The sequence below is a fragment of the Anabas testudineus genome, chromosome 11 (assembly GCF_900324465.2).
Source record: "Anabas testudineus chromosome 11, fAnaTes1.2, whole genome shotgun sequence".
Lineage (NCBI taxonomy): Eukaryota > Metazoa > Chordata > Actinopteri > Anabantiformes > Anabantidae > Anabas > Anabas testudineus.
Window position 1 is genome coordinate 16077732 of NC_046620.1, and position 21472 is coordinate 16099203.

General features: G+C 40.7%; 4 protein-coding genes across 4 annotated transcripts; all 4 read right to left on the reverse strand.

The window, feature by feature from the left end:
- Positions 1-3595: 3595 nt before the first annotated feature.
- Positions 3596-6381, reverse strand: LOC113154207 (TOG array regulator of axonemal microtubules protein 2-like). The gene is made up of 7 exons (XM_026348266.1): positions 6203-6381; positions 5490-6042; positions 4945-5377; positions 4708-4813; positions 4380-4618; positions 4098-4256; positions 3596-3965 (listed from the first exon to the last, which is right to left on the reverse strand). Exons 1-7 carry the CDS (start codon positions 6275-6277, stop codon positions 3839-3841), a joined length of 1692 nt encoding a protein of 563 aa, XP_026204051.1. The 5' UTR covers positions 6278-6381; the 3' UTR covers positions 3596-3838.
- A 2257-nt stretch (positions 6382-8638) lies between these two features.
- On the reverse strand, positions 8639-10639 carry LOC113154096. Its single transcript, XM_026348103.1, has 6 exons — positions 10462-10639; positions 9749-10301; positions 9201-9633; positions 8964-9069; positions 8694-8876; positions 8639-8644 (listed from the first exon to the last, which is right to left on the reverse strand). Exons 1-6 carry the CDS (start codon positions 10534-10536, stop codon positions 8639-8641), a joined length of 1356 nt encoding a protein of 451 aa, XP_026203888.1. The 5' UTR covers positions 10537-10639.
- Positions 10640-12892: 2253 nt separating this feature from the next.
- On the reverse strand, positions 12893-14892 carry LOC113154097 (mucin-7-like). The gene is made up of 6 exons (XM_026348104.1): positions 14715-14892; positions 14002-14554; positions 13457-13889; positions 13220-13325; positions 12948-13130; positions 12893-12898 (listed from the first exon to the last, which is right to left on the reverse strand). The coding sequence occupies exons 1-6, from the start codon at positions 14787-14789 to the stop codon at positions 12893-12895; spliced, it is 1356 nt and encodes a 451-aa protein (XP_026203889.1). The 5' UTR covers positions 14790-14892.
- A 1647-nt stretch (positions 14893-16539) lies between these two features.
- Positions 16540-19045, reverse strand: LOC113154098 (TOG array regulator of axonemal microtubules protein 2-like). Its single transcript, XM_026348105.1, has 7 exons — positions 18971-19045; positions 18258-18810; positions 17710-18142; positions 17473-17578; positions 17145-17383; positions 16863-17021; positions 16540-16730 (listed from the first exon to the last, which is right to left on the reverse strand). Exons 1-7 carry the CDS (start codon positions 19043-19045, stop codon positions 16604-16606), a joined length of 1692 nt encoding a protein of 563 aa, XP_026203890.1. The 3' UTR covers positions 16540-16603.
- Between the last annotated feature and the right edge of the window lie 2427 nt (positions 19046-21472).

A 21472-nucleotide genomic window follows, 5' to 3' on the forward strand; every position in this document is an offset into this window, starting at 1 on the left:
AATGACTGTATTGGAATACAATTAATAATTCATTCATGTGTTCATCGTTTTGTTGTTCGAGTAACCATTGAGCTTATTTTAACATCAAGGCCCATGCCCTGTTTTTATGATCATATTGGATCACATAGGCTATTTATGGTTTGAATTACTTAACCCACATTATATTATATATAATATGAATATCATTTTATAATTCTGAAAAGTAATTACTAGGCTATATAATTTAGAAATAAATCTAGTTGAGTAAATGTATCATAGTTGCTTCTGAAATGTAGTGGAGTCAAATTATGAAGAAGTAGAAAATGGAAATAGGCCTAATTTAGCTATATATAAAGTAGAAGTACAGAACTTAAGGAAATGTACTTACCACCTTTGTATAGGCCTGATGTATTCTCAGTATCTTAAAAGCTGATTTCACTATGAAATCTCCGTGAACTTGTAACAGGAAAGTTGACTTAATAAATATGTGTAAAACAATACATATGATACATATTATAAGGGCAGGCACAGTATTTTTACAGTTCTGGCTATGACCATTTGCATGTAGTTGTTGTTGCACAGTTTCAATTTGCATAGGCTAATCTAGTGTACAAATATAGCGTTTGTTATGTCTTTATTTCTACACAGATACTCATTTCACACTAATTTCTTTAAAAACATTCAGGACTTAAATGGGTACATTAGAAATCACTTGTGACTGAGATATTGATAAATGTTATATACATTTAATAGGCCAATATTACTACTATTTCTCTGTTATTGATGAAGTCTTCACTAGAACCAGAGGGCACATATCAAAACAGAACTATTTAGTATTTCTACAATTCATTTCAAGAGGTCAGCAATAAAACGCTACAGATATGTAGGTTTAGTATTGTCTGTTATCGTAAGGTTCAGGAATGTCATTGCAAACAGGAAACAAATTATTCAAAGACACAAGAAATACTAGATGTTTAGAATGCAACACTGGCAGCTGCTTTCAGTGTGTATATTTGTAAATGTATCTCATCTACATATACAAATATATTTTGCATAAATGGTGTAGTTTGGCAAATAAGTAACCTCAATGTGTTGTGTGTGTGCAGTGTGTTTGGTCAGTGTGTGTGTGCTCGCTGCTATCTCTGGTCAGTCGTGCTATATTTCAACCTTTACAAGGTCTGCATATGGCTGTGACCACGTTCCTCTGTACTGGCCATAAGTGAAGAACGTTCAGAGTTGTGTAAATATCTTATCTTTCTTACTCTTACACACACGTGCTAAATGTAGGCATACACAAGATTCGGACGTTTGGTAGAGCAAACAACTGTTGTGATGCGGCTAACACAGGGTTGCCTATTTGCTGCTTGAGGTTTTTTTCTATTTCAAATCCTCAGGCCTATGTAGGAAATAATTTGTAAAGCGTCTTCTACTCTGCTGAGAGGCTGTGCAGTTACACATTCCCATTTTAGCTTGAGCACACAGCATAGATATGCTACATACACCACGGTGGCCATTAGTCTGAATACTCTACTGTGTGTCTGGCAGGCACCTCTGTATTGCAGGAGAAGTATAGCTATTTGTAGTATTTACTTATGGCCATGCATGTACACAGTACACACACCCCCACACGCTTTTTAAACACATCTTGCACGGGTACAAGCACACAAGTCTGCCACCTCCCATAGCTCAAACATTTATTCATTTATAATGCACCCTTGTCACTACATTAACCCTTCAAATATTTATTTCCATACACCAAAATTAGACAATCGGGAGATTCTCCCCCATGCATTATTAAACTTGATAGTTGAACCATGACCTTGCCAACTGTGCAGTCAAGTTCAGATCACACACACACACACACACACACACACACACACATACGTGGTGTGAATCTCTATGGACCAATCAATGTGTGTCAACATCCTGCAGATTAGATAAAGCATTATGACCTGGTTGAAGTGTTGTTGGTAAATTCCAATAGTTTAGATACAGAAATGTAAATCCATAATGTTGTGAATTTCCCCACACACAGTTGTAAGCTAACCTTTGAGCTTATTTCAGTATAATTAGTATTTGATGTAATATCTCAAATAGATACTGGTCTTTTGAAAAGCTCAGTGCATGTTGAAATATTACTATCTGCCGACAGTAAATATTGAAAGACTGACAGTCAAGGGTTGATATCAATTTTGCAGAGAGGAGATAGATTGAACAGAATAATTAAATAAAGACACATTGGGGAACCATCAAAAATATTCAATAATAAATAAATAAATAAATCAGCCACATAATATAGTGTGTACAAACAAAATAAGAGATGGAAACTTTCGTAATGGTTACCCCATTTTTATGTACTTGTTACTATTTAAAGTGAAACTATAATGGTTGAAAGAACAAATAATTCATTAGCAAAAAAGCACACTATTGCTCATTTCTATACAGTCAACTATTCAGCAGCTTTAGCCGTGGTTGCTCTTGTTTGACCAGTTGTGGCAGCCAAGCTAATATTAGCTCTGCAGATAAATATTCCCATGTTACTGGCAGTTTGCTGACTTTATGACTCCTTTGTTTCTGTGCAGCAGTTAAACTAGTATATACAGTTATCCCAAATCCTTTCACATTTATTCTATACTCACATTTGTAATGATTTTACTATAATTATGATGTTGTAGGAAGTAAAATATGCTTACACAGGGATTCAACAGCTACAGCTCATCTCTTTATACATATATATATATATATATATATATATATATATATATATATAAGTAATAAACTTCATGAACTTTATTACTTGTGCTGCTCTTTAACTAGCAATTACAGTTCTCCCAAGGAGTGGCCTTTTTACGCAGTTACTTCTATAATAATTAAAGTCTCACCCCTCCTCTCACAAATGCAGACTTGCTATAAAACACACCCACGCTCCTTTCAGTAAAACTTAATATAATAACAGACGGCCTTCTTCTACTACAGGCACACAAGCATTTACCAATATCCTGAATTAGGGAAATAAGGTCTATACATGTAATGCTAGAAAACAAGCAATGATATGTAGAAAGTGTACTTATATTCTGAAAATAAAGATAGTTTAAAAATGTTGACATCCTTGACATTAATTGCCAGCCAACCTCTGCATTACAGAACCTATTTTCATTTTTGTCTTGTACATTAATAAATTAAAATATACACATTGCCAGTGCTGTGTATAATTCTTTCATATATTTTAATGCTGAAAAGCTGCAAAATATACAATAGGAAAGTTCTGCTTTGTCTGAAAACAAATATCCCAATTTGCTGACTCCTTCAGCAATCATGGAACAGTGTTCAAATTTGGATTTATAATAACAAATAACAGAAATAATACTCCATGTTTCTAAAGCATGATAAAGTGTGCAATGTGCACTATAGTATCTCATACCATGTGTTCTTAGATGTAATTAATGAGTCACCATTTAGCTTGTTTTTTTCACAGACACAAATAATTAATACAAGTTGTAGTAATGATTTGAAAGTGTGGCTCATTTGAGAAAACAGTCAGAATAAGATACTGTACCATTTGTGACATATATATTGGATTTAACATCAAATGAAAACAAGAAAATCTGCACAATAAACGTTTGCTTTTTATGGCAGTTCAAACAGTCATATTTGTATTACAAGTAAGCGTACTTGTAATAACAATACAAGTATTTGAGATGGTGGGAGGAAGCTGCAGCAGCTGGAGTAAGGCTGAACTGGCATGGGGAGAAATTGCAGACACCTCACAGAAAAGACCCAAGCTCATGCTACAATCTTTCTGTGAGGCGACAGTGCACTACTCCCCATGCCGGTCCAAAGTTGATGTTGTCACTTCCGCCTACTCCCTCATCTTCTTCAAAATCTTTGCCAGGGGACGTTGATCTTTCTTTGGAACAAACTTATCCCACAGAGCAATGAAATCCTTCTGATGAGCAAGTCCCTCAAGCATCTTCTGCCCATGTTGCCTGTGCAAAGGTACAAGTGTGAATTAGCAATGTGAAGTGGATCAACAGACAGAAGGTCTGAGATGGAGCAAAGAGAAATACATTTTCACTTTAAGCATTATGCACAAGAAAATGCAACACTTGGTAAGCCACCTGGCTTCCGGGGCAGCGTCCAGAGCCATCTTACTGACAGCTATGATGAAACGCTCTGTGAAGATCCTCCCTGCTGTCAGGATCCGATCCTCTCCCATGATATCTGCAAGTTGGTGCAGGTGCTCTGCTGTGCTGCCTCTCACTGCAGCACTGGGGTGACTGAGGAAGGACAGAGACGGGGAAATGTTGGACAAATCTTACCACTGTGCTATAATTGCTGTTCTTTCAAAGCCACTGCTGCTACACTTCTTGCTAAATGTGGATGAGATCTTCCCCTCATACCTCAATCCTGTGTTGAGTAGAGCACTTATAACTCTACCAGGACTGCAGCCCTCCACCAGCACATCCAAGGCATGGTTGGTCTGCTGGTGAATGAAGATGCTGGTTGTCTGTGCCAACTTCAGCAGCAGAGCACTTCCTGTCCTCTCTGCCTCAGGGTCCATGGTCTTTCCCAGATCAACATGCAGCTCTGCTATGGTGTCGATTGCAGCGCAGGCCACGTTAGAGCGCAGGTTCTTCACCTAGATAGGAAAGGACAACACCAGTGAAAACGTCTGCATACACAGAAGACACACATGTACAAGTAGATAAATACACATGTCTACAATACCTCTTCTGAGATGATGATGCAGAGTTCATGCAGTTTGGTCTGCAGAATCTCTGGATGATGTCTTGCCAGAGCTCGAACTGTTTTAAGTCCATCAACTTTCTTTTCCCTATTTTTAGATGATAAAAATGATTGAACTGTTTTAATCATAGTGTCAGAAACAACAGACCACAGTTCGTCTGCTGGTGAGTCTGTTCAAAATCTTTCTCAGTAGTGTAGTCTGTTGTGTCTGTGTCTTACCAGTCCTCTGAGTCGATTTGTTTGAAACAGAGAGAAAGGCTCTCTGAAGGGTTCCTCAAAGGCTTGAGGTCTTCTTTTTTCAGCTGTGTTTCACGTTTAGGCCCTCTTCTGTTGGTGGGGGCAGGTCTTTTTGGAGGTCTTGGGACCATAGCCACCTTTCTGGGAGCAGCCGGAGGTTGACGTGATTGAATTTTGTGGGTGGAGGCAGCTGATGTTGGAGGATTTGAGACCATAGTCGTCATTTCGGGATTAGCCAGAGGTTTCAGACGACTTCTGCAGGGTGGGGCAGGCTTTGTTGGAGGATGTGGAGCCATAGCTGTTCTTTTTGGAGCAGCTGGAGGTTGAGGTGATGGATGGCATTGACCCAGCCTTTCCATAAATTCCTCAATTTTAGTCTTAGCTGACTTGGCTGTGCATCCATCTGCCATCGTGCCTGCTCAGATTAACGCAATACGAAACAATTCTCAGGATTCTTACTGTGATTATGATTTTACTTCCATGTCTCAGGTAAATAATGCTGTTATTATTCAACAGGATGAACTTACCTGCTCCACTGGTTTGCACTGGGATATAGGATTTTCTCCTTGCTTTAGTTTGAGGAGGTGTAGGGGTGATGGGTGACAGAATTGGGCTTCTCAGCAGTGAAATGGCCCTCAGTTCATCTGGAGTGTGTGTGTCCACAAAGCTGAGACTGTCCACAGAGTTCAGCGAGGCATCTGGACTTGGGCCTCTGTCTGTGGCGTAGAGTTCATCAGCATCATGCAGCGTCTCATCAAAAATCGTGTCTTGATCCCACGTCTGGTTGTTCCTTGACGTGGCGCTGCAGTTGTCCATGTTTAAAGGCCATCCATGGGAATCAGACCTGATCCTCCCTTGTTTCAGAGAGAATTCAGGGTGTCCTCTAGGAGGAGCTGAGGGCTGACGTGAGAGAGGGGTGTCCCGTTGGAGACCCAGTCTCTTCAGAACGGCGCTGGTGTGGGCTTTCTGTGAAGCACACAGCCTCTCTGCTTGTTGAAGCAGTGCAGCCGACTTTGCCCTTTCAAATTCCTGGATTCTGGCCTGATGGCTGGAGCATCTTTCCATACAGATCTCCAGTGGCTGTGAAAAAATACACACATATATTCATTCTTGAGTTAATGTTGTCAGTGGACAGTAATTACACAGTTAAACCTAGTAAATATATATCAGATTATACTCTATTTGACTCAAAAGGTAAACGTTTTGTATGAAGAGGAGGTTGACAGAGTTGAATACATACATCATTGTCTTCGTTGAAGCTCTTCTTTTCTTTCCAAAACTTCTGGAAGAAGTTCGGTATCTTGCGACTCTCCATGAGTATCAGATAGATACAGAGAAATTATCAATAGAACGAACGGTAGAAACAAAACTTGTTACTTTCACTCAACAGGTTCAGTATGTGACTGACTGGATCAGGATTCTGCACTTAGTACTTGCAGCAGGTTCTGTTCTCATGATGTCACAGTAGAACCATGGAACATAACTCACAAAGATATGCAAATGAGATGTTGTTTTGACTACAACCTGTTGTTATTATTAGGAGTTTGAAGATTTTGTAGCATGGTGGATGATTATCACAAAGACCTCAGTTTGACACTTCTTGTATGAGTCAAATAAACATTATTGATGTGTTTTGTCCAACATAGTGAATAAAATGTTGGTTTTTCACAGACCAGTCCTGATGGAGTCACCTGTGCACACTCAACACTCCTCTATATATGTTGCCTCAGATTAAATACCGCTCTCTCTCCAAATGCATCATGTACATCCATCTGTGGATTCTGTAATGATGTGATCTTTAAACCAGATCTACATTTACATTACTTGACATACTGTTAGAAGCAAAGGATATTAGTGGAAATTTGTTCTCTGAGACAACAATCATACCAACATCACAAACTCTGTTACAGAAATTCATGTTTTATTCTGCTCTTCCACACTGTTACTCATCCTGCTCTCTCTGTGTGGATTTGATAATGTTATGTCCCATAAAATGTACAATGTATGTTCCACAAACTTTGTATTTCACTCTTCAGTTCACTTTTTTTGTCCATCCATCCATTATCTTCACTACTTTTTGTGTTTTTTTCTGTGAGAACATTGCAGACCAAGAGTTGATTAAACTAAACACATGTTGCTGCTCAGAAGTGATCAGAGTTTCTAGGGATGAAGCTGCTCTGAGTCGGAATCAAAACTTGACGATTTTCTGATTACGTCAAGTCATTGACTGATCACTGGTTCTAGTTTTAACCTCTAATGACCCGAGCTGTAATTTGATATGCATTTTTTATTTCTCTTCGCTATTTTGGCTTATTGGAACCTGATAAGTAGAAAAACTAAGCATCATCTTATCACAAAAAAAAAAATCAGAAAAGACATCATATGCCTTCAACAACAAGTTATAACACATTCAAAACATTTTGCATTAAAAACTAGGAATGCCATTTTTTTGCACACCTATTGGAGAAAGGCTGTTTAACAGTTGTGATCAGTGTGATATACACTCATGTGTACGCAAGGTCCTAAGAAGTTAAAAACAACTTCAGCATTTTTTCTGTATGCTGCTTTGATATACTCAGTTTGTCCTGCATAAAATTATGGATGCAGTTTTCACTGAGGAGAACAGAAACAATACTCCATGTTTCTAAAGCATGATAAAGTGTGCAATGTGCATTATAGTGTGTCACACTATGTGTTCTTAGATGTAATGGATGAGCCACTATTTAGCTTTTTTTTCTCACAGACACAAATATGTAAATCCCTCCAAGTTGTAGAAATGATTTGAAAGTGTGGCTCATTTGAGAAAACAGTCAGAGTAAGATACTGTACCATTTGTGACATATCTATTGGATTGAACATCAAATGAAAACAGAAGAAAATCTGCACAATAAACGTTTGCTTTTATGGCAGTTCAAACAGTCATATTTGTATTACAAGTAAGCATACTTGTAATAACAATACAAGTATTTGAGATGGTGGGAGGAAGCTGCAGCAAGTGGAGTAAGGCTGAATTGGCACAGGGGAGAAATTGCAGACACCTCACCGAAAAGACCCAAGCTCATGCTACAATCTTTCTGTGAGGCGACAGTGCACTACTCCCCATGCCGGTCCAAAGTTGATGTTGTCACTTCCGCCTACTCCCTCATCTTCTTCAAAATCTTTGCCAGGGGACGTTGATCTTTCTTTGGAACAAACTTATCCCACAGAGCAATGAAATCCTTCTGATGAGCGAGTCCCTCAAGCATCTTCTGCCCATGTTGCCTGTGCAAAGATACAAGTGTGATTTAGCAATGTGAAGTGGATCAACAGACAGAAGGTCTGAGATGGAGCAAAGAGAAATACATTTTCACTTTAAGCATTATGCACAAGAAAATGCAACACTTGGTAAGCCACCTGGCTTCCGGGGCAGCGTCCACAGCCATCTTACTGACAGCTATGATGAAACGCTCTGTGAAGATCCTCCCTGCTGTCAGGATCCGATCCTCTCCCATGATATCTGCAAGTTGGTGCAGGTGCTCTGCTGTGCTACCTCTCACTGCAGCACTGGGGTGACTGAGGAAGGACAGAGATGGGGAAATGTTGGACAAATCTTACCACTGTGCTATAGTTGATGTACTTTTAAAGCCACTGCTGCCACACTTCTTGCTAAATGTGGATGACATCTTCCCCTCATACCTCAATCCTGTGTTGAGTAGAGCGCTTATAACTCTACCAGGACTGCAGCCCTCCACCAGCACATCCAAGGCATGGTTGGTCTGCTGGTGAATGAAGATGCTGGTTGTCTGTGCCAACTTCAGCAGCAGAGCACTTCCTGTCCGCTCTGCCTCAGGGTCCATGGTCTTTCCCAGATCAACATGCAGCTCTGCTATGGTGTCGATTGCAGCGCAGGCCACGTTAGAGCGCAGGTTCTTCACCTAGATAGGAAAGGACAACACCAGTGAAAACGTGTGCATACACAGAAGAGACATGTACAAGCAGATAAATACACATGTCTACAATACCTCTTCTGAGATGATGATGCAGAGTTCATGCAGTTTGGTCTGCAGAATCTCTGGATGATGTCTTGCCAGAGCTTGAACTGTTTTAAGTCCATCAACTTTCTTTTCCCTATTTTTAGATGATAAAAATGATTGAACTGTTTTAATCATAGTGTCAGAAACAACAGACCACAGTTCGTCTGCTGGTGAGTCTGTTCAAAATCTTTCTTAGTAGTGTAGTCTGTTGTGTCTGTGTCTTACCAGTCCTCTGAGTCGATTTGTTTGAAACAGAGAGACAGGCTCTCTGAAGGGTTCCTCAAAGGCTCGAGGTCTTCTTTTTTCAGCTGTGTTTCACGTTTAGGCCCTCTTCTGTTGGTGGGGGCAGGTCTTTTTGGAGGTCTTGGGACCATAGCCACCTTTTTGGGAGCAGCCGGAGGTTGACGTGATTGAATTTTGTGGGTGGAGGCAGCTGATGTTGGAGGATTTGAGACCATAGTCGTCATTTCAGGATTAACCAGAGGTTTCAGACGACTTCTGCAGGGTGGGGCAGGCTTTGTTGGAGGATGTGGAGCCATAGCTGTTCTTTTTGGAGCAGCTGGAGGTTGAGGTGATGGATGGCATTGACCCAGCCTTTCCATAAATTCCTCAATTTTAGTCTTAGCTGACTTGGCTGTGCATCCATCTGCCATCGTGCCTGCTCAGATTAACAGCGCAATACGAAACAATTCTCAGGATTCTTACTGTGATTATGATTTTACTTCCATGTCTCAGGTAAATAATGCTGTTATTATTCAACAGGATGAACTTACCTGCTCCACTGGTTTGCACTGGGATATAGGATTTTCTCCTTGCTTTAGTTTGAGGAGGTGTAGGGGTGATGGGTGACAGAATTGGGCTTCTCAGCAGTGAAATAGCCCTCAGTTCATCTGGAGTGTGTGTATCCACAAAGCTGAGACTGTCCACAGAGTTCAGCGAGGCATCTGGACTTGGGCCTCTGTCTGTGGCGTAGAGTTCATCAGCATCATGCAGCGTCTCATCAAAAATCGTGTCTTGATCCCACGTCTGGTTGTTCCTTGACGTGGCGCTGCAGTTGTCCATGTTTAAAGGCCATCCATGGGAATCAGACCTGATCCTCCCATGTTTCAGAGAGAATTCAGGGTGTCCTCTAGGAGGAGCTGAGGGCTGACGTGAGAGAGGGGTGTCCCGTTGGAGACCCAGTCTCTTCAGAACGGCGCTGGTGTGGGCTTTCTGTGAAGCACACAGCCTCTCTGCTTGTTGAAGCAGTGCAGCCGACTTTGCCCTTTCAAATTCCTGGATTCTGGCCTGATTGCTGGAGCATCTTTCCATACAGATCTCCAGTGGCTGTGAAAAAATACACACATATATTCATTCTTGAGTTAATGTTGTCAGTGGACAGTAATTACACAGTTAAACCTTGTAAATATATATCAGATTATACTGTATTTGACTCAAAAGGTAAGCGTTTTGTATGAAGAGGAGGTTGACAGAGTTGAATACATACATCATTGTCTTCATTGAAGCTCTTCTTTTCTTTCCAAAACTTCTGGAAGAAGTTCGGTATCTTGCGACTCTCCATGAGTATCAGATAGATACAGAGAAATTATCAATAGAACGAACGGTAGAAACAAAACTTGTTACTTTCACTCAACAGGTTCAGTATGTGACTGACTGGATCAGGATTCTGCACTTAGTACTTGCAGCAGGTTCTGTTCTCATGATGTCACAGTAGAACCACGGAACATAACTCACAAAGATATGCAAATGAGATGTTGTTTTGACTACAACCTGTTGTTATTATTAGGAGTTTGAAGATTTTGTAGCATGGAGGATGATTATCACAAAGACCTCAGTTTGACACTTCTGGTTTGAGTCAAATAAACATTATTGTTTTTTTTTTGTCCAACATAGTGAATAAAATGTTGGTGTTTCACAGACCAGTCCTGATGGAGTCACCTGTGCACACTCAACACTCCTCTATATATGTTGCCTCAGATTAAATACCACTCTCTCTCCAAATGCATCATGTACATCCATCTGTAGATTCTGTAATGTGATATTTAAACCAGATATACATTTACATTACTTGACATACTGTTAGAATCAAAAGTTATTAGTGAAAATTTGTTCTCTGAGACAACAATCATACCAACATCACAAACTCTGTTACAGAAATACATATTTTATTCTGCTCTTCCACACTGTTACTCATCCTGCTCTCTCTGTGTGGATTTGATAATGTTATGTCCCATAAAATGTACAATGTATGTTCCACCAACTTTGTATTTCACTCTTCAGTTCACTTTTTTTGTCCATCCATCCATTATCTTCACTACTTTTTGTGTTTTTTTCTGTGAGAACATTGCAGACCAAGAGTTGATTAAACTACACACATGTTGCTGCTCAGAAGTGATCAGAGTTTCTAGGGATGAAGCTGCTCTGAGTCGGAATCACAACTTGACGATTTTCTGATTACGTCAAGTCATTGACTGATCACTGGTTCTAGTTTTAACCTCTAATGACCCGAGCTGTAATTTGATATGCATTTTTTATTTCTCTTCGCTATTTTGGCTTATTGGAACCTGATAAGTAGAAAAACTAAGCATCATCTTATCACAAAAAAAAAAATCAGAAAAGACATCATATGCCTTCAACAACAAGTTATAACACATTCAAAACATTTTGCATTAAAAACTAGGAATGCCATTTTTTGCACACCTATTGGAGAAAGGCTGTTTAACAGTTGTGATCAGTGTGATATACACTCATGTGTACGCAAGGTCCTAAGAAGTTAAAAACAACTTCAGCATTTTTTCTGTATGCTGCTTTGATATACTCAGTTTGTCCTGCATAAAATTATGGATGCAGTTTTCACTGAGGAGAACAGAAACAATACTCCATGTTTCTAAAGCATGATAAAGTGTGCAACGTGCATTATAGTGTGTCACACTATGTGTTCTTAGATGTAATGGATGAGCCACTATTTAGCTTGTTTTTCTCACAGACACAAATATGTAAATCCCTCCAAGTTGTAGAAATGATTTGAAAGTGTGGCTCATTTGAGAAAACAGTCAGAATAAGATACTGTACCATTTGTGACATATATATTGGATTTAACATCAAATGAAAACAAGAAAATCTGCACAATAAACGTTTGCTTTTATGGCAGTTCAAACAGTCATATTTGTATTACAAGTAAGCAGTGCTTGTAATAACAATACAAGTATTTGAGATGGTGGGAGGAAGCTGCAGCAGCTGGAGTAAGGCTGAACTGGCATGGGGAGAAATTGCAGACACCTCACAGAAAAGACCCAAGCTCATGCTACAATCTTTCTGTGAGGCGACAGTGCACTACTCCCCATGCCGGTCCAAAGTTGATGTTGTCACTTCCGCCTACTCCCTCATCTTCTTCAAAATCTTTGCCAGGGGACGTTGATCTTTCTTTGGAACAAACTTATCCCACAGAGCAATGAAATCCTTCTGATGAGCAAGTCCCTCAAGCATCTTCTGCCCATGTTGCCTGTGCAAAGGTACAAGTGTGAATTAGCAATGTGAAGTGTATCAACAGACAGAAGGTCTGAGATGGAGCAGAGAGAAATACATTTTCGCTTTAAGCATTATGCACAAGAAAATGCAACACTTGGTAAGCCACCTGGCTTCCGGGGCAGCGTCCACAGCCATCTTACTGACAGCTATGATGAAACGCTCTGTGAAGATCCTCCCTGCTGTCAGGATCCGATCCTCTCCCATGATGTCTGCAAGTTGGTGCAGGTGCTCTGCTGTGCTGCCTCTCACTGCAGCACTGGGGTGACTGAGGAAGGACAGAGATGGGGAAATGTTGGACAAATCTTACCACTGTGCTATAGTTGATGTACTTTTAAAGCCACTGCTGCCACACTTCTTGCTAAATGTGGATGAGATCTTCCCCTCATACCTCAATCCTGTGTTGAGTAGAGCGCTTATAACTCTACCAGGACTGCAGCCCTCCACCAGCACATCCAAGGCATGGTTGGTCTGCTGGTGAATGAAGATGCTGGTTGTCTGTGCCAACTTCAGCAGCAGAGCACTTCCTGTCCGCTCTGCCTCAGGGTCCATGGTCTTTCCCAGATCAACATGCAGCTCTGCTATGGTGTCGATTGCAGCGCAGGCCACGTTAGAGCGCAGGTTCTTCACCTAGATAGGAAATGACAATACCAGTGAAAACGTGTGCATACACAGAAGACACACATGTACAAGCAGATAAATACACACGTCTACAATACCTCTTCTGAGATGATGATGCAGAGTTCATGCAGTTTGGTCTGCAGAATCTCTGGATGATGTCTTGCCAGAGCTCGAACTGTTTTAAGTCCATCAACCTTCTTTTCCCTATTTTTAGATGATAAAAATGATTGAACTGTTTTAATCCTAGTGTCAGAAACAACAGACCACAGTTCGTCTGCTGGTGAGTCTGTTCAAAATCTTTCTTAGTAGTGTAGTCTGTTGTGTCTGTGTCTTACCAGTCCTCTGAGTCGATTTGTTTGAAACAGAGAGACAGGCTCTCTGAAGGGTTCCTCAAAGGCTTGAGGTCTTCTTTTTTCAGCTGTGTTTCACGTTTAGGCCCTCTTCTGTTGGTGGGGGCAGGTCTTTTTGGAGGTCTTGGGACCATAGCCACCTTTCTGGGAGCAGCCGGAGGTTGACGTGATTGAATTTTGTGGGTGGAGGCAGCTGATGTTGGAGGATTTGAGACCATAGTCGTCATTTCGGGATTAGCCAGAGGTTTCAGACGACTTCTGCAGGGTGGGGCAGGCTTTGTTGGAGGATGTGGAGCCATAGCTGTTCTTTTTGGAGCAGCTGGAGGTTGAGGTGATGGATGGCATTGACCCAGCCTTTCCATAAATTCCTCAATTTTAGTCTTAGCTGACTTGGCTGTGCATCCATCTGCCATCGTGCCTGCTCAGATTAACGCAATACGAAACAATCCTCAGGATTCTTACTGTGATTATGATTTTACTTCCATGTCTCAGGTAAATAATGCTGTTATTATTCAACAGGATGAACTTACCTGCTCCACTGGTTTGCACTGGGATATAGGATTTTCTCCTTGCTTTAGTTTGAGGAGGTGTAGGGGTGATGGGTGACAGAATTGGGCTTCTCAGCAGTGAAATGGCCCTCAGTTCATCTGGAGTGTGTGTGTCCACAAAGCTGAGACTGTCCACAGAGTTCAGCGAGGCATCTGGACTTGGGCCTCTGTCTGTGGCGTAGAGTTCATCAGCATCATGCAGCGTCTCATCAAAAATCGTGTCTTGATCCCACGTCTGGTTGTTCCTTGACGTGGCGCTGCAGTTGTCCATGTTTAAAGGCCATCCATGGGAATCAGACCTGATCCTCCCATGTTTCAGAGAGAATTCAGGGTGTCCTCTAGGAGGAGCTGAGGGCTGACGTGAGAGAGGGGTGTCCCGTTGGAGACCCAGTCTCTTCAGAACGGCGCTGGTGTGGGCTTTCTGTGAAGCACACAGCCTCTCTGCTTGTTGAAGCAGTGCAGCCGACTTTGCCCTTTCAAATTCCTGGATTCTGGCCTGATTGCTGGAGCATCTTTCCATACAGATCTCCAGTGGCTGTGAAAAAATACACACATATATTCATTCTTGAGTTAATGTTGTCAGTGGACAGTAATTACACAGTTAAACCTTGTAAATATATATCAGATTATACTGTATTTGACTCAAAAGGTAAGCGTTTTGTATGAAGAGGAGGTTGACAGAGTTGAATACATACATCATTGTCTTCATTGAAGCTCTTCTTTTCTTTCCAAAACTTCTGGAAGAAGTTCGGTATCTTGCGACTCTCCATGAGTATCAGATAGATACAGAGAAATTATCAATAGAACGAACGGTAGAAACAAAACTTGTTACTTTCACTCAACAGGTTCAGTATGTGACTGACTGGATCAGGATTCTGCACTTAGTACTTGCAGCAGGTTCTGTTCTCATGATGTCACAGTAGAACCACGGAACATAACTCACAAAGATATGCAAATGAGATGTTGTTTTGACTACAACCTGTTGTTATTATTAGGAGTTTGAAGATTTTGTAGCATGGAGGATGATTATCACAAAGACCTCAGTTTGACACTTCTGGTTTGAGTCAAATAAACATTATTGTTTTTTTTTTTGTCCAACATAGTGAATAAAATGTTGGTGTTTCACAGACCAGTCCTGATGGAGTCACCTGTGCACACTCAACACTCCTCTATATATGTTGCCTCAGATTAAATACCACTCTCTCTCCAAATGCATCATGTACATCCATCTGTAGATTCTGTAATGTGATATTTAAACCAGATATACATTTACATTACTTGACATACTGTTAGAATCAAAAGTTATTAGTGAAAATTTGTTCTCTGAGACAACAATCATACCAACATCACAAACTCTGTTACAGAAATACATATTTTATTCTACTCTTCCACACTGTTACTCATCCTGCTCTCTCTGTGTGGATTTGATAATTTTATGTCCCATAAAATGTACAATGTATGTTCCACCAACTTTGTATTTCACTCTTCAGTTCACTTTTTTTGTCCATCCATCCATTATCTTCACTACTTTTTGTGTTTTTTTCTGTGAGAACATTGCAGACCAAGAGTTGATTAAACTACACACATGTTGCTGCTCAGAAGTGATCAGAGTTTCTAGGGATGAAGCTGCTCTGAGTCGGATTCACAACTTGACGATTTTCTGATTACGTCAAGTCATTGACTGATCACTGGTTCTAGTTTTAACCTCTAATGACCCGAGCTGTAATTTGATATGCATTTTTTATTTCTCTTCGCTATTTTGGCTTATTGGAACCTGATAAGTAGAAAAACTAAGCATGATCTTATCACAAAAAAAAATCAGAAAAGACATCATATGCCTTCAACAACAAGTTATAACACATTCAAAACATTTTGCATTAAAAACTAGGAATGCCATTTTTTTGCACACCTATTGGAGAAAGGCTGTTTAACAGTTTTGATCAGTGTGATATACACGCATGTGTACGCAAGGTCCTAAGAAGTTAAAAACAACTTCAGCATTTTTTCTTTATGCTGCTTTGATATACTCAGTTTGTCCTGCATAAAATTATGGATGCAGTTTTCACTGAGGAGAACAGAAACAATACTCCATGTTTCTAAAGCATGATAAAGTGTGCAACGTGCATTATAGTGTGTCACACTATGTGTTCTTAGATGTAATGGATGAGCCACTATTTAGCTTGTTTTTCTCACAGACACATAAGTAAATCCCTCCAAGTTGTAGAAATGATTTGAAAGTGCGGCTCATTTGAGAAAACAGTCAGAATAAGATACTGTACCATTTGTGACATATATATTGGATTTAACATCAAATGAAAACAGAAGAAAATCTGCACAATAAACGTTTGCTTTTTATGGCAGTTCAAACAGTCATATTTGTATTACAAGTAAGCGTGCTTGTAATAACAATACAAGTATTTGAGATGGTGGGAGGAAGCTGCAGCAGCTGGAGTAAGGCTGAACTGGCACAGGGAGAAATTGCAGACACCTCACCGAAAAGACCCAAGCTCATGCTACAATCTTTCTGTGAGGCGACAGTGCACTACTCCCCATGCCGGTCCAAAGTTGATGTTGTCACTTCCGCCTACTCCCTCATCTTCTTCAAAATCTTTGCCAGGGGACGTTGATCTTTCTTTGGAACAAACTTATCCCACAGAGCAATGAAATCCTTCTGATGAGCGAGTCCCTCAAGCATCTTCTGCCCATGTTGCCTGTGCAAAGGTACAAGTGTGAATTAGCAATGTGAAGTGTATCAACAGACAGAAGGTCTGAGATGGAGCAGAGAGAAATACATTTTCGCTTTAAGCATTATGCACAAGAAAATGCAACACTTGGTAAGCCACCTGGCTTCCGGGGCAGCGTCCAGAGCCATCTTACTGACAGCTATGATGAAACGCTCTGTGAAGATCCTCCCTGCTGTCAGGATCCGATCCTCTCCCATGATGTCTGCAAGTTGGTGCAGGTGCTCTGCTGTGCTGCCTCTCACTGCAGCACTGGGGTGACTGAGGAAGGACAGAGATGGGGAAATGTTGGACAAATCTTACCACTGTGCTATAGTTGATGTACTTTTAAAGCCACTGCTGCCACACTTCTTGCTAAATGTGGATGAGATCTTCCCCTCATACCTCAATCCTGTGTTGAGTAGAGCACTTATAACTCTACCAGGACTGCAGCCCTCCACCAGCACATCCAAGGCATGGTTGGTCTGCTGGTGAATGAAGATGCTGGTTGTCTGTGCCAACTTCAGCAGCAGAGCACTTCCTGTCCTCTCTGCCTCAGGGTCCATGGTCTTCCCCAGATCAACATGCAGCTCTGCTATGGTGTCGATTGCAGCGCAGGCCACGTTAGAGCGCAGGTTCTTCACCTAGATAGCAAATGACAACACTAGTGAAAACGTGTGCATACACAGAAGACACACATGTACAAGCAGATAAATACACACGTCTACAATACCTCTTCTGAGATGATGATGCAGAGTTCATGCAGTTTGGTCTGCAGAATCTCTGGATGATGTCTTGCCAGAGCTCGAACTGTTTTAAGTCCATCAACCTTCTTTTCCCTATTTTTAGATGACAAAAATGATTGAACTGTTTTAATCATAGTGTCAGAAACAACAGACCACAGTTCGTCTGCTGGTGAGTCTGTTCAAAATCTTTCTTAGTAGTGTAGTCTGTTGTGTCTGTGTCTTACCAGTCCTCTGAGTCGATTTGTTTGAAACAGAGAGACAGGCTCTCTGAAGGGTTCCTCAAAGGCTTGAGGTCTTCTTTTTTCAGCTGTGTTTCACGTTTAGGCCCTCTTCTGTTGGTGGGGGCAGGTCTTTTTGGAGGTCTTGGGACCATAGCCACCTTTATGGGAGCAGCCGGAGGTTGACGTGATTGAATTTTGTGGGTGGAGGCAGCTGATGTTGGAGGATTTGAGACCATAGTCGTCATTTCGGGATTAGCCAGAGGTTTCAGACGACTTCTGCAGGGTGGGGCAGGCTTTGTTGGAGGATGTGGAGCCATAGCTGTTCTTTTTGGAGCAGCTGGAGGTTGAGGTGATGGATGGCATTGACCCAGCCTTTCCATAAATTCCTCAATTTTAGTCTTAGCTGACTTGGCTGTGCATCCATCTGCCATCGTGCCTGCTCAGATTAACAGCGCAATACGAAACAATTCTCAGGATTCTTACTGTGATTATGATTTTACTTCCATGTCTCAGGTAAATAATGCTGTTATTATTCAACAGGATGAACTTACCTGCTCCACTGGTTTGCACTGGGATATAGGATTTTCTCCTTGCTTTAGTTTGAGGAGGTGTAGGGGTGATGGGTGACAGAATTGGGCTTCTCAGCAGTGAAATAGCCCTCAGTTCATCTGGAGTGTGTGTATCCACAAAGCTGAGACTGTCCACAGAGTTCAGCGAGGCATCTGGACTTGGGCCTCTGTCTGTGGCGTAGAGTTCATCAGCATCATGCAGCGTCTCATCAAAAATCGTGTCTTGATCCCACGTCTGGTTGTTCCTTGACGTGGCGCTGCAGTTGTCCATGTTTAAAGGCCATCCATGGGAATCAGACCTGATCCTCCCTTGTTTCAGAGAGAATTCAGGGTGTCCTCTAGGAGGAGCTGAGGGCTGACGTGAGAGAGGGGTGTCCCGTTGGAGACCCAGTCTCTTCAGAACGGCGCTGGTGTGGGCTTTCTGTGAAGCACACAGCCTCTCTGCTTGTTGAAGCAGTGCAGCCGACTTTGCCCTTTCAAATTCCTGGATTCTGGCCTGATTGCTGGAGCATCTTTCCATACAGATCTCCAGTGGCTGTGAAAAAATACACACATATATTCATTCTTGAGTTAATGTTGTCAGTGGATAGTAATTACACAGTTAAACCTGGTAAATATATATCAGATTATACTGTATTTGACTCAAAAGGTAAGCTTTTTGTATGAAGAGGAGGTTGACAGAGTTGAATACATACATCATTGTCTTCATTGAAGCTTTTCTTTTCTTTCCAAAACTTCTGGAAGAAGTTTGGTGTCTTGCGACTCTCCATGAGTATCAGATAGATACAGAGAAATTATCAATAGAACGAACGGTAGAAACAAAACTTGTTACTTTCACTCAACAGGTTCAGTATGTGACTGACTGGATCAGGATTCTGCACTTAGTACTTGCAGCAGGTTCTGTTCTCATGATGTCACAGTAGAACCACGGAACATAACTCACAAAGATATGCAAATGAGATGTTGTTTTGACTACAACCTGTTGTTATTATTAGGAGTTTGAAGATTTTTTAGCATGGTGGATGATTATCACAAAGACCTCAGCTTGACACTTCTGGTTTGAGTCAAATAAACATTGTTTTTTTTTGTCCAACATAGTGAATAAAATGTTGGTTTTTCACAGACCAGTCCAGATGGAGTCACCTGTGCACATTGAGCACTCCTCTATGTATGTTACCTCAGATTAAATACCGCTCTCTCTCCTAATACATCATGTACATCCATCTGTGAATACTATAATGATGTGATCTCTAAAGCAGTACTACATTTACATTATTTGACATACTGTTAGAATCAAAAGTCAGTAGTGGAAATGTGTTCTCTAAGATAAGAATCAAACCAACCTCCCAAACTAAACTCTATTATAGAAATTCACATTTTATTCTGCACTTCCACACTGTCACTCATCCATCTCTGTCAGTTTGGTGATATGAGATATGACATACTTTCACAAGTATTTTAGTTGTTATTAATAAAACACCTATTTTCTTTGACTTTCTGGCTCACAGATGCTTAAAAATGGCCTGTGTGTTCAGCTGTCGTCACCTTTAACCATTGTATGACTGATCTCAAACAAGTAAATAAAACAATGAAATCAAACTGTTCTGTTCAAATATTTGTCATTGTTTAATTATTTATTAACTTGATCCCACAGAGAGCTACACTTGTGTTTCAGGTAGTTCAGTTGTAGTGACTAATAATATACAGATTAAAATCTGCCACTTTTTAAATGTTATACAAGATAATAAATAATAAATATATTAGTTAGTAAATAATAAATAATATATTAGTCTGTATTTAAAATGACTATTATCCTGGTTAACCCTGCATTAACTAGCTTATTAATAAAAACTCTTATATCTGTGCTTACATACAGTACAGCTAAGGAAATCTAGAAATAATTAGCTTTGCTCAGCTTTGCCAACTGGAAGCAGGGGAATCTAACTGGATTTTTGCCAGATTCATTACCGCACTCTGGGACTCTCCCTGAACCACAAATTGGGAAACATCATTTAATAGTAATGTACAAGGAAAAATCTGTGTCATCTTTCTAATTAAAATTATGTTTAACGCAGAAAATGATAGAAAACACAAGTTAAGTCACACACAGCAGTATGAGTTACTGTAATTTCAAATGTTTGGGCCACAAGACTTTGATGTTACACAATGGTTTTTCCTCTTAAGGGTCACTGGAGGTCCCATCTGTCACTAAGCAAGAGCCAGGGTACATCCTGAGCAGGTCTCCAGTCCATCAATATAGAGACTAGGAACTAGACACAGACATTCACACATATGGACACTTAGAGTCACCAACTAACCTGACTGCATGTCTTTGGAATGTGGGAGGAAGCCAGCAGGCACAGGGAGAACACACAAACTCAAAAAAAACTAAAAGAACGTGGATGACCATTGGATTCAAACCAGTACACCTGCTGCCCAAATACCAACCAACCACACCCAAAATGAGTATGTTGCACAGAAAAAAAGTGTCTGTTCTGTGTTAAGTGGTGATGTGGCAAGAAAACAAGGCAGAGCTCAAATGTCCCACTTCTTCTGAACCCACCCTACAGTGCAGGAGCAGGAGTTGGCTTTTAACTTGAAATGTATGCTGTGAAACATGAAACATGAGCCTGCTAAGTGAGTTCACTGACTTTTTTACTGTTCTCCATTTGTGCCACTGTTACACAGTTTTTAGCATTTACAATTTGGGGTCACAGGGATAAGGGACAATCTTGTTACTTGTAAGGAAATACACTCACTGTTCTAATGAAGCCAGTGAATACACTGTTCTTCCCAAACCTGAACCTTTGGGAACTAAACTCTCTTTCATTTTATTACAAGGGGACAAAGACAGAACACTGAACTGAGGGACCTAACAATAATCAAAAAGAAACTTTCCCATGGATCACCTTACCTGTCTTTCTCTTTCTTTTAGCTTGGCCACTGAAAATGCACCCTGATTAGTTAAATGTGCACGACCAAGAGAGCTGCTATGACTTTGTATCTTACATGGAAAGGATACTAAATGTGTTTAAGTTGTTGTTGATGAGTGAGTGCAAGCACTTATACTGGAAAAGCTTGATCCAGGCATGGAACTGACAAATATAAGCCAAAGGTATTTGGCATGGTATGGTGTGGGTGTGTGTGAGTGTGAGTGCACTTTGATCTTTCATTGCCACCAGTGTTGTTAAAGTCAA